General features: G+C 41.5%; 1 protein-coding gene across 1 annotated transcript in view; it reads right to left on the bottom strand.

The window, feature by feature from the left end:
- The window catches only part of LOC308328063 (receptor-interacting serine/threonine-protein kinase 3-like), a 61,511-nt gene that overhangs the window by 29,857 nt on the left and 16,379 nt on the right, over positions 1-15,275 (bottom strand). The window contains exons 5-10 of the mRNA XM_080781751.1: positions 13,901-14,037; positions 10,228-10,256; positions 7,647-7,805; positions 2,859-2,941; positions 1,337-1,385; positions 218-496 (exon numbers count right to left, since the gene is read on the bottom strand). Of these exons, the coding sequence (XP_080637877.1) occupies positions 218-496; positions 1,337-1,385; positions 2,859-2,941; positions 7,647-7,805; positions 10,228-10,256; positions 13,901-14,037 (736 nt within the window). The remainder of the gene's footprint in view (positions 1-217; positions 497-1,336; positions 1,386-2,858; positions 2,942-7,646; positions 7,806-10,227; positions 10,257-13,900; positions 14,038-15,275) is intronic.

Here is a 15,275-nt window from a genome sequence, read left to right on the forward strand (position 1 = left end):
AAAGCAATGCAGTGTTGCGCTGATATCTACTCCTTCTAGCAAGAACAGCAACACCGGCAGCAAGTAGGCCTACCATGAGGCCAATCTACCACTGACTGAGCCACTGACACCCCAACTAAGTCCCTGATTGGCTATGCTGATCCCATGGTGAAGCCAAAGCAAATATCCATTCTACTCTTTCCATTCCATAGGAGGATGGTCTGGGTGGAACACTCACCCAGTATGAGGCCGACCAGGGTGTTGAGGTAGCCAGTCCCGCTGCCCAGGTTGAGGAAGGAGAGGCCGGCATGGAGGTCCAAAGCTTCCATCACCTCAGTGTAGATGTTTGGAGCTGACAGGTGTATGTGACCATGACGCAAGGCTTCCATGTTGTAGGCGCTGTCCCTGAACTCGTCCACACAGTAGTCAGCCCTGTCGACTTCCCGAAACGCCTTTTCCACCGGTTTGGAGCGGATGCTCCCCACCTCCTTCAGGGTGTCAATCATCTTGTTATTCTCTTAATCCCACAATGATAAATAAAGAAGAAAGATAGAAGCAGGAAGGGAAGCAAGCAAAATGCAATTATATGCATTAATAAATCTGCATCAATTAAACCATTAAACATAATTATTCTAATATTAACGTACAATTCCTGGCGAAGCCAGTCCATTTGATAAAAAAAAACAAAAAAAAAACATTAAAAGCATTCCTGAGCAAAAACATTTAATCTGACCTGAGGTTTCAACCCACTGCTTCCGATTGTAAAGGTCCTTGTAGACTGGTGCGTTTTTTTCGGCCAAATAACGGAGCGAGTATAAAATAAAATCGACCTCACGTTATGTCACGGTTGCACACTGCCACCGAATATTTTGTCCTGTTTTTTTGAAGGGCCCATTTATTCCGTTTTCTGCAGCTGGCAGAAGGATGTGATAAACCAGGGCTACTCAACTTAAGATGGTTGAAGGGCCACAATGACAGTACTATTTTGGACGTTAGACAATTATTTTGTAACACACTATTATGACAAGTCTACAAATTAAGGAAACACACAGAAAACGGCCAAACCTCTTTGAACAAAAAGATAGTCATGACTCATGGAATGATTAATGAGGAAATTAAGTTACAAAATTAGGCTTTATTCACAAAAGTGAAGAGAACAAACCATATCACACTCTCTTGAACTGGTAAAAACAATACATGTGCCACCTAAATAATATTTTGGACTCAAACTTTTTTTTCGCTTTCAGGCTCTCTGGATATAAAATTATAAGATTCCAAATCTAGAAACAGGCTTCATTCACACCAATGTGAACAACATATTGTAATAAAATCAAATAAAAAACTTTCACTACTTTACCCATTGTTGTTTTCAGTTCACCACCGCTCAGCTTGCAGCAGAGCTGATCCTGGTGAATAATACAGTGGTAGGAAAATAAGTCAGGAACTGCGGGTTCTATATTGCATTTTGCATGCTGTGTTACAACAGTAAATTAAGGGACATCACTTCAATTATAGATGTAATAGTGTGAAACTCTTATACAGTCATAATTACATCTCAACTCATGACAAAAATAAAGTGGTGCTTGTGCCAGTACAGTTTCTAACCTAATCTGTCACTGCTGCCATCTAGTGGATGAATAGTTGATTTAAGCAATATTACACGAGAGAGATGCTTGACTGTCACTGTCGTGGTAATAATCACCTTAAACCACACCCTCAAGTGTAATATTGCAATTATACAACAGTTACCCTTAAAACTAAGAAAATCGCTGAAAAAACATTTTTTAATGACAGATGTAGTCACTACGACCACAAATGTCCCAGGAAACTAGCTAGCCTAGTCACCAAGTTTGCTGCACTCTGGTAAAACAGAGCAGGTGAATTCTTTGTTTTGATTAGGTGTGGAGTGGTGCTCGTTTGAACCACGGCTGGAAGGCTGTTTCAACCAATCAGATTGCTTCCTCGAAACGACCTGTTGTAAAATGCACATTCTACAGGTTGTTAAGAGGAAGCAATCTGATTGGTTGAAACAGCCTTCTAGCCGTGGATCAAACCAACACCATTCACCACCTAGCCCTGGGCCTAATCACATTGAATAAATCACTCTGCACCTTTCGCGCACCTCGTAGCCTTTACTAGCCTAGTCCTACTAGAGGGAAATTCAAACATCCAGCACCCCGTTCAGAAATGGATTATAGTTTCACAACGCGTCGCGACGAGTTGTAAGCTTGCTTGTACATCAGTTATTTGGGTAACGTGACACGGTCATACGACGACGCATATTATCTCCCCGGGCCGGCTTTGACAGCTCAGCTGTGTTGAATGATTAGACGGAGAAATTATTTAGTTACACGCAATCATTACCTGTTTCTTCTACAGGACAGTAAAGTAAAAATATTTAGTTACATGCAATCATTACCAGTGTTGTTTTTGGCAGCAAATTTAGAATAGTTTACTTTAAACTATTCAATACTTTTGAATAGTTTAGTTCATTTAGTTTTAGTCACATTTTAGTCACCTGGAATGTGTTAGTGTTAGTCTAGTTTTAGTCGACTTCAATATACTGTAGATTTAGTCGACTTACTAAAGTGTATATTTCCCAGCCCGGATGCCGTCGTAATGACGGTTTTTACACTTGCTGAAAATAGCCCATCTACAAGCTCACAACGTGTCGCAGATGTGAGCTTGTAGATCTGCTATTTTCAGCATGCAACCAAGTAAAATTACTTATACTGGATCTCTTGTCCACTAGTAGTTTTTATTTGTTGACGAAATTGTCAATATTTAGTTCGTTTTAGTCATCACAGTATTCATTTAGATTCCATTTTAGTTTCCGTCGGTGGAAAAGGTTAGTCGACGAAATCAACACTGATCATTACCTGTTTCTTCTGCACTTGATAGACGGCGTCATTGATCCCACGCTGGTGCTTCCCATACAGGCCTTCTGTCACAGCAGTGCAGTCTGGGAAGTGGGAACCACACACGCACGCACGCACGCACACACACATTTGAATTATTTTATTTGGATCTGCACAAGAGGCGTATACAGAATAGACCCAAACACTGGTCAGAATAAGGTTATACATTACATGGTCCAACCAAGCTGCTGCACATGCGCTTAACACACAGAGGGAAAAGAAGAGAAAGTATATATTTAAAAAAAAAAAATATATATATATATATATAGCACATTGTTGACATACTACTTGATACTACTAGACAGGATGTTTGTTTTGGGTTTTTTAAGCCTCCTAGGGATAAATGAAACAACGCCTTCTCCAGACAGACAGACTGCCCATAGCAGCTGAGACAGAACAGTATTTAGCCAGCTTTTTTTGTTTTTAGCAATCCACCCAATTGCAAACCCCTGAGCACAAGTTTATGGACATGGCCCAGACTTCCAAATACAAGGACAATAAGTTGACAGTTATATCCCAAGGCCATAATACGTTCCACCAGAAGCTGATATTTCATAAGTTTGGATGTAAAACAAGTGTCCATATACAAATCAAATCACACACACACACACACACACACACACACACACACACACACACACACACACACACACACACAAAAGGGAGGGACAAAGGGAGGGACAGGTGAGAAAATAAACAGAATACAATCCTAGAATAAATGAAGTGCTTCATAGTCTACCTATAGCTGGGTCCAAATTCGTTATAATCGTGCACTTGACATGGTGTTAGGTATGGTTATAAGGTTTTCAAAAAGCATCACAAACGAGTTGGGCTTGCCCCCTAGTGCTCCGTTTGCAATGAATCTAATATGAAATGGGCCAGTATTAAAAACCATAATAATGGATAAAAGAAAACAATTCAATGGATTCTATTAGTATTGGGTATGCTAAATAACATATTCAAAATGTAGGGAAAAAAACTTCTGGAAAGGCATACTTTTCAAGATGGCATCCACCAGGGCTCCAGATTTACTTTTTTCACCACTGTCCCGGAACCGTCCCAAAATACAATTTGAACCGTCCCGAAGTAAATGTATACCGTCCCGGGAAAAAAATGTACAAAAAGCACCACTCAAATTGTGAAATTAATAACTGTATTCCTATTGTAATAGAAATACAATTAAGCCAAACAAATAATGTACTGCATGTATTGAATACATGCAGTACATTAATTGTTTGGCTTCATGTTTCTTCTGTAGATACACTGATTTAGTCAAAATGCTCCCAGATGAAAAATAGGGCTTGGTTAAAAATGTTAATCGAATTAATCAGAGGCTGTGTAATTAATTAATCTAAATTAATCACATTTTAATCGCATATTCGACCTGAGAACAGTGACTTTTATTTTCAAATGGATTTTGTTATTTTGGTGTAGGCTACTTGATCAAGACAAACAGATAACGTGCAGCAATGCAGGTATATGAATACTCAAATGTCTATTACATGGTTGGCATGAGAAAACAAATAACTACTTTATTAGGGGGAATACTAAGACGAAGGATCAATAAATAATAATAATAAATACAATCAATAAAAACTGTGGAATGAGAGCGTTTTGGTGTGTGCATTCCACAGTGTTGGGGCAGCAATTCCAGAACAATCTGAGCATTAGAAAACATCTGTTGCTTCAGATGATTATATACCAACATATTATTTAATGTCGACGCCAGCTAGCAAGCCTAGCATGGAAGCTAACGTTAAACGTTGGTGTAGTGTAGCCCCATGTCCATATGGAACCTTTCTGTGGCACACAACCATGGTCTGATCCACGCTTCCAACCGATAGTTTTTCAATCTAAATGTCTCATCCACGGGGCAAAAGCAATATAATTCCTATGATTCCGTTGGGTGAATGTAGTGTGTGCGTTGTTGTTGTTGTCAACGGGAGGCATACTTTGGTCCGACAGAGCATTGGTTGACGGGAGTGCATGCGCATTTTCAGTGTAAAAACTCCTCTCGTCCCGAAACCGTCCCGGATGAGATACATTTACGTCCCAAATAGATATTTTACAGTCCCCGGGACGTCGGGACGCCGTTAATCTGGAGCCCTGGCATCCACGATGGCTGCTGTGAACTTAACATGCCTATAAACTGGGATTTAATACATAAAGAATCATAACAATTATGCACTTAGAGACAAGTTCTTGAATTTTGGTATGGTGTTAGGGATGGGCATAAGGTTTTCAAAAACCATCGCAAACGAGATGGGCTCGCCCCCTAGTGGTCTGTTTGCAATGCATCTAATGCTGGCCTATTTAACATTGGATCGTTTGCGATGGTTTTTGAAAACCTTATGCCCATAACTAACACCATGCCAAAAATCAAAAACTTGTCAAGTGCATAATTGTTATGATTTTTTATGTATTAAATCCCAGTTTATAGGCATTTTAAGCTCACTGAGGCCAACGTGGACACCATCTTGAAAATTATACCTTTCCAGAAGTTATTTTCACCCAAAATGTTATTTAGCATACCCAATACTAATAGAATCCATTGGAAAATATATTTTATCAATTATTTTGGTTTTTAACCATATGCTGATTCGATTCATTGCAAACAGACCACTAGGGGGCGAGCCCAACTCGTTTGCGATGGTTTTTGAAAACGTTATAACCATACCTAACACCATACCAAAAATCTAAAATTTGTCACCAAGTGCACGATCTTGTTGATTTTTTTGTTGATTGAAAAACAAGCATATTCAGTGAATCTATCAGTGTAGATAGGTAAAGTGCTTCATAATCCGCCTAAAACAGTGCATAATTCAGTTAATCTTTCATGATTCAGTTCATCTATCATATTGATTTCCGTCCCTAATGTCCTCGGCTACCAGTCGCGCAGTAGCAGGGAAAACACTGTTAGAGAATCGTGTTGTGTGGGTGGAGATGCTCTCTGGCCGGTGGTGTCTCAGGTTGTGTCCTGAGTCCCTCCACATGAACAGAGGGTGTGCAGGATGTGCTCTCCTCCTACAGCGCTGTGTGTAGATTGTGTCCATGGCAGGGAGATTTACAGCGCCGTTTCAACGGGGGGGGGGGGGGGGGGCACTGCCCCCCCAGATAGACTTGGTGCCCCCCCAGTCCAGATTCCAGAACCATACCCCACCATTATTTTTAATGTTTTACAGGTTTAAAATATATATAATGTGTTCTTTTCATGTTTTTCTTCAGTCACAGCAGTGAAAACAAACCCAAACCGGTAAAATTTAATCGTGGATATTAGGAACTGGGCTGCTCAAAGCCAAAACACCAAACTCTAACCCACCAGCACCTTCAGAAAGGCAGACTGATGACGATACTGAAACCACCGCCACGTCGCCTGTTGTTAATATTGCGAGGAGTTGTCCGAGCACTACTAAATGCGCAACGAAATTCGGTCACATTACTGGCGGTTCGCGAGTGTCGCGAACCCCCAGTAATGTGATCCGACGACCAAATTTCGTTGCTGCTGCAGCAACTTCCACAGCCGGTCGCAGCAGCTCAACTTTCGGACCTCCACCACCACCGCATGCTTCTCCACCAGAGGTTCTTGGTTCTGGCACACCGAATCAGGTAAAACGGGACAAATACCCAAGTAGCCTTTATAATGGCAAAAAAACGCTCGTTTATGAGTGCATGGTTTCAGGGCAGGGACTTGCTGGAGACAGATGTTGCATTTTGTTTCCCATGCAGGAAATTCCGTGCAATATGTAATGGCAATGTTGACACTACTTTCACGTTGAAAGGATTTCGTAATTGGAAACAGAATCAAACAAAGGCTTAAATAAGCATGCGCTCTCTAAAGAGCATTTTTTACTCATATTCCTCCCGCCGTTGAGATGGCGAAATATAAAAGACACTAGGCCTAAATGCTCAACTATTTGTTGGTGATTAATGGTTGGTGCATATAGCAGTCTTTTTTTCTACTTTCCTCCCGCCGTGGAGATGCTCATTGTGTTCATTGTGTTGTTTGTTCTTTTGGCTACAATAATCAGGCTATATTATTTGTTCTGGTGTATAATTGGAACCTACTTGTAGCCTTTCTCCAAGCCTTTTGTGTTGTTTTATTGTATAGGCCTATGTGAGAGCTTGCTTGCTAATATGGGTGTGAACTTGAAAAATCAAGTGCCCCCGTTGGAAATATGAATGCCCCCCCTGCTGATTATTCCCTGGATACGGCACTGGAGATTTAATCCAATCATTCTCTCCGCACTTTTGACAACTCGTTGCATCAATTTCCTCTCAGCTTGGGTAGTGTTTCTAAACCACACCGCACCACATACAAGTATTAGATCGCCAACTATGTTCCAAAAGCTTGTAGATCTGCTATTTTCACTATAGTTTGTGTCCTGTCGTCCCTCAGTCACCTCAGACCTCCAAATGCCAAATGCCAAAATTTAATATAGGCTTCAGAGGGTCTAAAATATGGAACTCCCTACCTTTACATCTATGGGCAATTGTCTTTTCCTCAATTCAAGAAGGTTCTAAAATCACTTCTCCTAATAATAATAATAATCTTTATTGTCCCGAAGGATATTTGTCTTCACAACATTAACCACCAAGTACTTCCCATACGGTCTGCTAAATTAACCTGGTGTACGCAATATTCTCCTATAGCGGTTTTATTGTCTTTTATTGTCTTGTATCATTTCCGAAATATTTTTGTATGTGAAAATAAACAAACAAACAAACAAACAAACAGACAAATATTCAAACCTGAAAAAGTGGGTCTTCGGCGAGGGATTTGGTGCCAGCAGCTCTCCATGAGTTTGATCAGCTCCTCCAGTCCTGGAGCCTTCATTCTTTTAGCAACGTCTAGCGGTGGTCTTCCTCCCCGCTGGACATCAAACTCTGGAACGCTGTGGTTTCCAGTGTCTGAGGAATTTACATTTATTAGAAGGATTGCAAGAGGAGTGGCTATATTGTGGCGCAAAAACTTGGACCCTGTGATAAATGTCGTCAGGCTTGATATATATAAGGCTTAGGTCTTAGCAGGTCGGCCCAGACAGGGACCTCTCCTGGACCATAAAAAGCAAACTAATGCCAGGTATAAATATGCAATACGCTTCGTTAGCAAGCAGGAAGCGACGATGAGAGCGGACTCTATGGCTGAAAAGCTCCTTGACCATAATGCTACAGGGTTCTGGAAGGAGGTGAGAGCTCTGAACAGAAATAACACTCCTTTGCCATGCAGCATGGAGGGTGTCTCTGGTGTGGACAATATTGCAGAGGTGTGGAGGCAGCACTACTCTGCTATATTCAATTGTGTTAAGAGTGACCCCTATGAAGTGGGAATTATGCATGACAGTGATGCTTTTTGTGTCACAGCCAATGAGGTTCTCCAAGCTATAACGCAGCTATCTGACAACAAAGCTAGCGGCTCAGACCAAATAACTGCAGAGCATCTTAAACATGCCAGTCCTAAGGTTGCGGTTCTACTTGCCATATGTTTCACTGGTCTCATGACACATGGATTACTGCCACACTCTATGTTGTCTGTCACTTTGGTACCAGTTATCAAGGACAAGGCAGGAAAAGTGGGGAGCTTGGATAATTATAGGCCTATTGCTCTTCCCAGTGTATTGTCCAAGGTCCTTGAAAGGATCCTATTAGATCGATTAGGCTCCTTTTTTAATACCACTGACAATCAGTTTGGGTTTAAGGCTAAACATGGTACTGACCTCTGCATTTATGCTCTAAAAGAGATGGTTGATAACTACAAAAGCCTTAACTCATCCGTTATAGTTGGTTTTATTGATGCTTCCCGTGCCTTTGACAGGGTCTGTCATCAGAAGCTGTTCCTAAAACTGAGGGAAAGGGGGGTGCCTGACAGCATCATAAGAATCCTGGCATACTGGTATGCTAACCAGAGTATGCAGGTTAGATGGGGAAGTGGGGTCTCGGCTCCTTTTACTGTAGGTAATGGGGTCCGGCAGGGGGGGTTACTCTCCCCAGCCCTATTTAATCTTTATATGAATGATCTCTCTGTTCAGCTGAATAACTGTAGCACAGGGTGCATGATTGGAAACTCCCTGGTTAACAATCTGATGTACGCTGATGATTTGGCAATACTCTCTCCCAGTAGTGCTGGCTTTCAACAGCTGCTAAATGTATGCTCCGAATATGGGGTAGCGTATGATGTTAAATATAATGCCAACAAAAGCGTAGTAATGTTCTGCAGAACGAAAGGGGATAAAGACCTCTCCTTTCCCTCCTTTTATTTATCAGATCAGGTGGTATCCATTTGCAGTAAAGCTAAGTATCTGGGACATGTGATAACTGACCAACTGTCTGATGATGAGGATCTGTATAGGCAGCGCCGTATACTGTATGCTCAGGCAAACATGCTGGGGAGGAAATTCCGCTCATGTTCACCTGAGGTGAAGGTTAATCTCTTCAGAGCATACTGTACTCCCCTCTATACCGCCCCCTTGTGGGTAAAATATAAGAAAGCAAGTATGTATAAACTGCAGGTTGCCTATAACGATTGCATGCGTATGCTATTGAACAAACCGAGGTGGAGCAGTGCTAGTGAGTTGTTCTGTAGTGTGGGAGTTTACACCTTTCATGCCCTACTGAGAAACCTGATGTACAAATTTATGTGTCGGCTCAATGAGTCTAAAAACTGTATAATTATGCTGCTATGTAACCCCAGCTTCAGTAGCACCAGGTACCGGTCTGCTTTTTGGAAGCACTGGTATGAATGTTTATTGTACAATTATGTTTTTATGGGTTAGGGGTGTTTCTCTCTGTATGTAGTGTTTTATGTTGTCTGTTGTTATTGGACCTTGAGTCTGAACAAATAAAAGTTGATTGATTGATTGATATTAGAAGACAAGAGAAACCTTAGGAATAATACAAGTGATTTTATTCTTATTGTTGAATAAACAGTGGACTCTGTGAGGCTGAACCAACAATGAGTGTGTAACACTTTACTTAAAGGTCGGGTCTAGGTGTTAGATTTGATGCATTATAATGCACTTATAAGGCATTATAGCGCTTGTTATAAAACTATCCAACATGACAGCCATGCAAACAAACACAATGTCATTTACAGCTAAAAGTTGTTCTCAACAATGTTTTAGAAAACATTGCATAAATTAATGGAATATATTCACTACCATAAGTACGGAAATACTTTGTTTTGTTGTTACTTTTGGGTCAATATATTTATTTTAGCCGTTTAATAAAGCAGCAGGATTGACGGCAATCAATTGTGCCGTGCGTATATAGACCTGACCTTTAAAGCGTTACCCAAAAAACTAAAACAAAGATGAAAAAAGAGATAATTACTCACTTAAAAGGCTCCACAGCAGCATGGCATAACTACAATAAATAGAGACATTCATCAGTCATTACTTTGCATATCATCACACATGGAACAGATTGCATTAAGCTACTCATTCTCAGCGTGATCAATTTGATAGTTTGCCAAATAAAAGCACTAACTAAATTACCTGGATGAAACCAAGCAGTTGTTTTGGTTGTCTGTGTCGTCAGTGTGCATTTGCACATAAGAAGCTACATGCATCATCATGACTATTGAACTATACAGCTAAGCAGCAGTCAAAGCTTACGTTGGGAGTTTCACAAGGCTATGCAGTGACACACAGAGAATTACAGTCAAAGCTTACGTTGGAGTTTCACAAGGCTATGCAGTACCCACACAGAGAATTACAGTCAAAGCTTACGCTCGAGTTTCACAAGGCTATGCAGTGACCCCTGGCCTTTCCCAAAGACAAAGACAATCTTCCACCTTCAGGGCAGTAAAATCATAGACGGACATATTTTTCGTTATAAACAAGGATGATTTGTTCAAGTTAAAAGACAATGGTTCCAGGGACGTGCACACATATACATCAAAGGGGGCTTCAGCCCCTGCCCTTTTACCCATCTGTAAAACAGCTGCCCTCTCCAGACCACAAATGCAGCATTTACTATGGTGGAAGAAATGCAAATTCCACTACTTTCCATGCCATACCGGAGGGCAGCATTCAGGAGAATAGCTTTTTTCCGAAGTCTAGTGAACTTGGAACGTTGGACAAATTTGTTTCAAAATCCATGTCGTATACACGGCATGTCCAGTAGATAAAGAGTGCTGGGTTGCGCCCCGAAAACTGCTGCTACAAGCTCAAGGCAGGCAGGCAGGCAGGCAGGCAGGCAGGAAGGCAGGCAGGCAGGCAATGTTCCACTGAGGTGATGGGTGATTAATTTGTGATGTAGTCTTGTCTTATCAGAATACATTTTTAAAAGTCTGACTTTTATGTAAACCAATATGGATATTTAATAGGAGACATAGGCACACATGGAGAAGGTGACCAATAGGAGACTGAGCATCTCTTCACCTGGTGCAACTCTTTTACTCATTTTGTTAAATACTATGATGTATATTTTGATAGCTTATGCCTAATAACATGTCATAATTGTACACATAGGTTTTCAGCCTATGTGGTTCACGCAGAGAAACCTGAATAAGAGGTCACAAATAGGACTACAGAGACAGCTGTTACTAAATACAGACTATTGCTAATTTGGTTAACTTGCTCACAGTAAAGATACTAGGGTTATTTATGAGGCTACCTGAGAAAACAGAGCCTTTATTAGGGGAGCAATTAAACCCCACTGGGTCTGTGAACTCTTACACTCAGGCAATCTCAAGACTCAGAGCTCCTCTGAGTCAACTCATGTTCTAGGTTGTCTGTCATGAAGTACAACATATCCTCGCCAAATATGCATCTATAAGAAGACAGTCTAATTATTTCATTACAGGTGGTAAACAATGTCTTGTATATTTGATATGGTACATATATTTCATTCTTATTTGGTAATATACATATGGTTAAATGTTTCATTAGCTATTTGGTCAGGCATTCTGAGGGTCACTCAGAATAGCCATAGTCACTGATTGGTCAGTAAAATACTGACACCTCCCGTGAGGAGGGAGTTCCAAGTTTCACAGTAGGCCTATAAAGGCTATACACTTTTGTTAAACGTTGTGACATATAGGAACGATAGTTGAATTTGAGTTGGACTATGCTTGTATATGTCTCCATATTTGTGGGCCTTTGATCCTACGGCCTTGTAAGCTGAGTTTGTCTGTATCAATAAAACGGTGATACAACTCTAAGACTGAACGGAAACTTCTCTGCCTGACTGATTGAGAGAGTGGGTCCACCGTTGTCCTCCTGCTGCTGTCACCTGCATGCACACAGAGCCAGCAGGTCCAGATTCATCATACTATTATTCAAAAGGTGGGTTAATGCAGTGGTGCAGGTCCAGCAAGGCCTTCTATGCTGGCCGTGGACTTGCCTGATGACAAAAGAGAACTGGTGTTTAAAAGTTTCTGCGCGAGTGTGTGCGTGCATGCATGAGTGCGTGCGTGCGTGCGTGTGTGTGCACGCTGTGTGTGTTTACTATAGTCCCCGCCGGTGTTCCTGTTCTGGTGCAGCTTGGCTGGGATGTGTGACAGAGAGTCTGAGTGTGGTTCAGTTCCACTTATTTTTTGTGTGCTTTCGTGTTGTATAAGAAGTTAGAACATATGACAGGTTGTTGTTATGTAACGCTGTTGCCATTGTGTGTGTGTGTGTGTGTGTGTGTGTGTGTGTGGCGCGGGGGGGGGGGGGGTGGGGTGTTGAAGACCTGGTTAATTTCGGGCTTTGAATGATCTCCACTCTGGAAGGAATTTACACTTGCATTTTCAATTACCCAAAACGCTGTCAACAGACCCCTGCAAACAATACTTTATTTTTTCCGTTTTCTATGAACACCTTTCTCGTGTAAAGATAGCACCCAGCGCAATGATAGTTATTTGAGACCTTCACTCTCATTGGCTGCCAGCTAACTCACTCACGCCCACATTCAATAAGGTGGTCCTTTTAAGCAGTCTGTCTTCACTCTACATGCCAAGCTGACTCAGTTGTTAAGATAAGCGTTCAAATTCCCTCCACCTCCCCGACCTCCTCCCTGTGGCACTTAGTTCTGTAATGGGTGATTCTGTGATTATAACTGTGATTTATGGATTACACTGTGATTATGTGGTATCTAGTTCAGTTATGGTATCTGTGATTATAAGTGTTTTATGGATTGTATTATGATCATGTGATATGTATGTGGCATTATGGAATGCATTGAAAGTTAGGATGTTGAAGTCATGGCTTTATTGTGACCTCAAGTTGCATTTACTATGAAATCGTACATTTTTGTCCATCAGCCAGTCAGTGTATCACTCAAAATCCCCATACATGGAAAAGCCCTCACGTGATACCATCCAGGATGGAGATCCCTGATGTCATAGTAAATGTGACCTGCTGTCGCGTTAAGCCCATATATGGAGATCCCTGATGTCATCACTCATCAATATTGGCCAGCAACTCTACATAATGACCTCAAACCTCAAACCCTTAGATCTCCATATATGGATATATGTCAGAACCTGTTCTGAAATTCCATATGTTGATCCTTCCCCATCCATCCTTCGATGACTCCCTGTTGACTTATAGCCTACCTGTCCATTCAAACTATAGACGGGCCTGCCCCAAAGTTATTAGTGCAGCCACGCCCGGCAGCCGGTGAAAACTAGAGTTCTCAACAGGACCGGTAATTAAGGCCCGGCCCTACCTGGGCCTTCATCAAACCCTGTACACTCAAGAGAATGTCCCCGCTATACCACCCTTAGATCTCCATAGATGTTCTGACATTCCATATGTTGATCTGACCTCATCAAACCCTGTATACGCTCAAGACATGCTCCTGATAATCTGTGATATCACATGTGATATGATATCAGAGCTGTGTCTCGGTGCACAGATAATCTGTGATATCACATGAGCAGAGCCACACCGTCATACTAAATGAAATAGCTTTGCAATGGTCAATGGTCAGTCTGAGCTGAAGAGTCTTAATGAAGCTTTTCAAAGTGAATTGCGAGCGCTGTGAGGTTGAATTCCAGCCACACAGGGAATGATGGATACCTGTAGACATCAAAGGAGCATGCAGATGTGTAGGACGTGGAGAAGGCCTCTGGAGGCATGAAGAACGCTGTCCCCGCCCCCTTGATACGAGTCGCCGTCACGTTGGTGACAAACTTGGCGAGGCCAAAGTCAGTGATCTGGATGAGAGAGAGAGAGAGAGAGAGAGAGAGAGATGTTCAATTCTACTGCATAAACCGGAAAGCTCCCGATCCGATTCTGATCATCTGATTTTGAGACATACTGATCTTTCCCGATCCGATCTTTATGCCATATCACAATAGCAGATATCCTAATATATGTCACTCTAGTCTAGTCTGTTGTGTTGCCTTTCAAAATTGTGGGGTTTGTTTTCTTTCTATGAAAGCATGGAATCATATCAAAATAATGATGTATTGGTTAATTAGAGTGAATACAGTTCTACAGCTTATAGAACTGAAGTCAAGTTAAAGCTCTTAAAGTATCTCTCTCATTCAGAGAGAGTACTACAGACACATATGCTATCATGCATATAGCGGGAGTTGCATTTCCTTTGTTTTCATCATAGGTGTATTGAACGCCTCTGAGTGTGACTAGTCTTTGTTTGATGATCTCTGACTGGTACCAGAAGGAAAACAACTATCATAAACACAACAGTTTTTACAAAATCTTATTGCTTATACATCTTTCTTTGAGATTTACATTAAGACAATAAAAAATCTGATATTTTCTCCCCTATTCCGATCTTTTGAAAATCATGTGATCGGAGCGATCACCCGATCCAATTGGGACAACCCCCCTACCAATTAAAGGAATGACATGCTTGAACTTTTTGTTATTATTTTAATGTTTTTTTTGTAAGGCTTTTGCTCTCTTTTATTATCATTACTTGTGTGAGCAGAGTGCAAGTACTGTTTTTGAGTGGTGCAACCACTCCTACAACCAACAATGTCCGTGCGTATCTATGTATCAGTGGCCGGCACAAGTATGTGACTTATTGGTACCAGTAGGGGGCGCCATAAACAAAGAGATATAGTGATGTGCCTGCTCCCTGCTAATGAGAGAGAGAGAGAGAGAGAGAGAGAGAGAGAGAGAGAGAGAGAGAGAGAGAGAGAGAGAGAGAGAGAGAGAGAGAGAGATATGGGGGGGGGGTTGCACCACTCTGTTCACACCAATAGGTGTATAGTCACCTTGACATTCAGATCAACAGGTGTAGAGTCACCTTGACATTCAGTCCAACAGGGGTAGACTCACCCTCACCTTGACAATCAAACCAATAGGTGTAGAGTCACCTTGATGTTCACACCAACAGGTGTAGACTCACCTTGCCATTAAGACCAACAGGTGTAGAGTCACCTTGACGTTCACACCAACAAGTGTAGTCACCTTGACGTTCACA

Source organism: Protomyctophum bolini (assembly GCF_963924005.1).
Source record: "Protomyctophum bolini genome assembly, chromosome: 14".
Classification (NCBI taxonomy): domain Eukaryota; kingdom Metazoa; phylum Chordata; class Actinopteri; order Myctophiformes; family Myctophidae; genus Protomyctophum; species Protomyctophum bolini.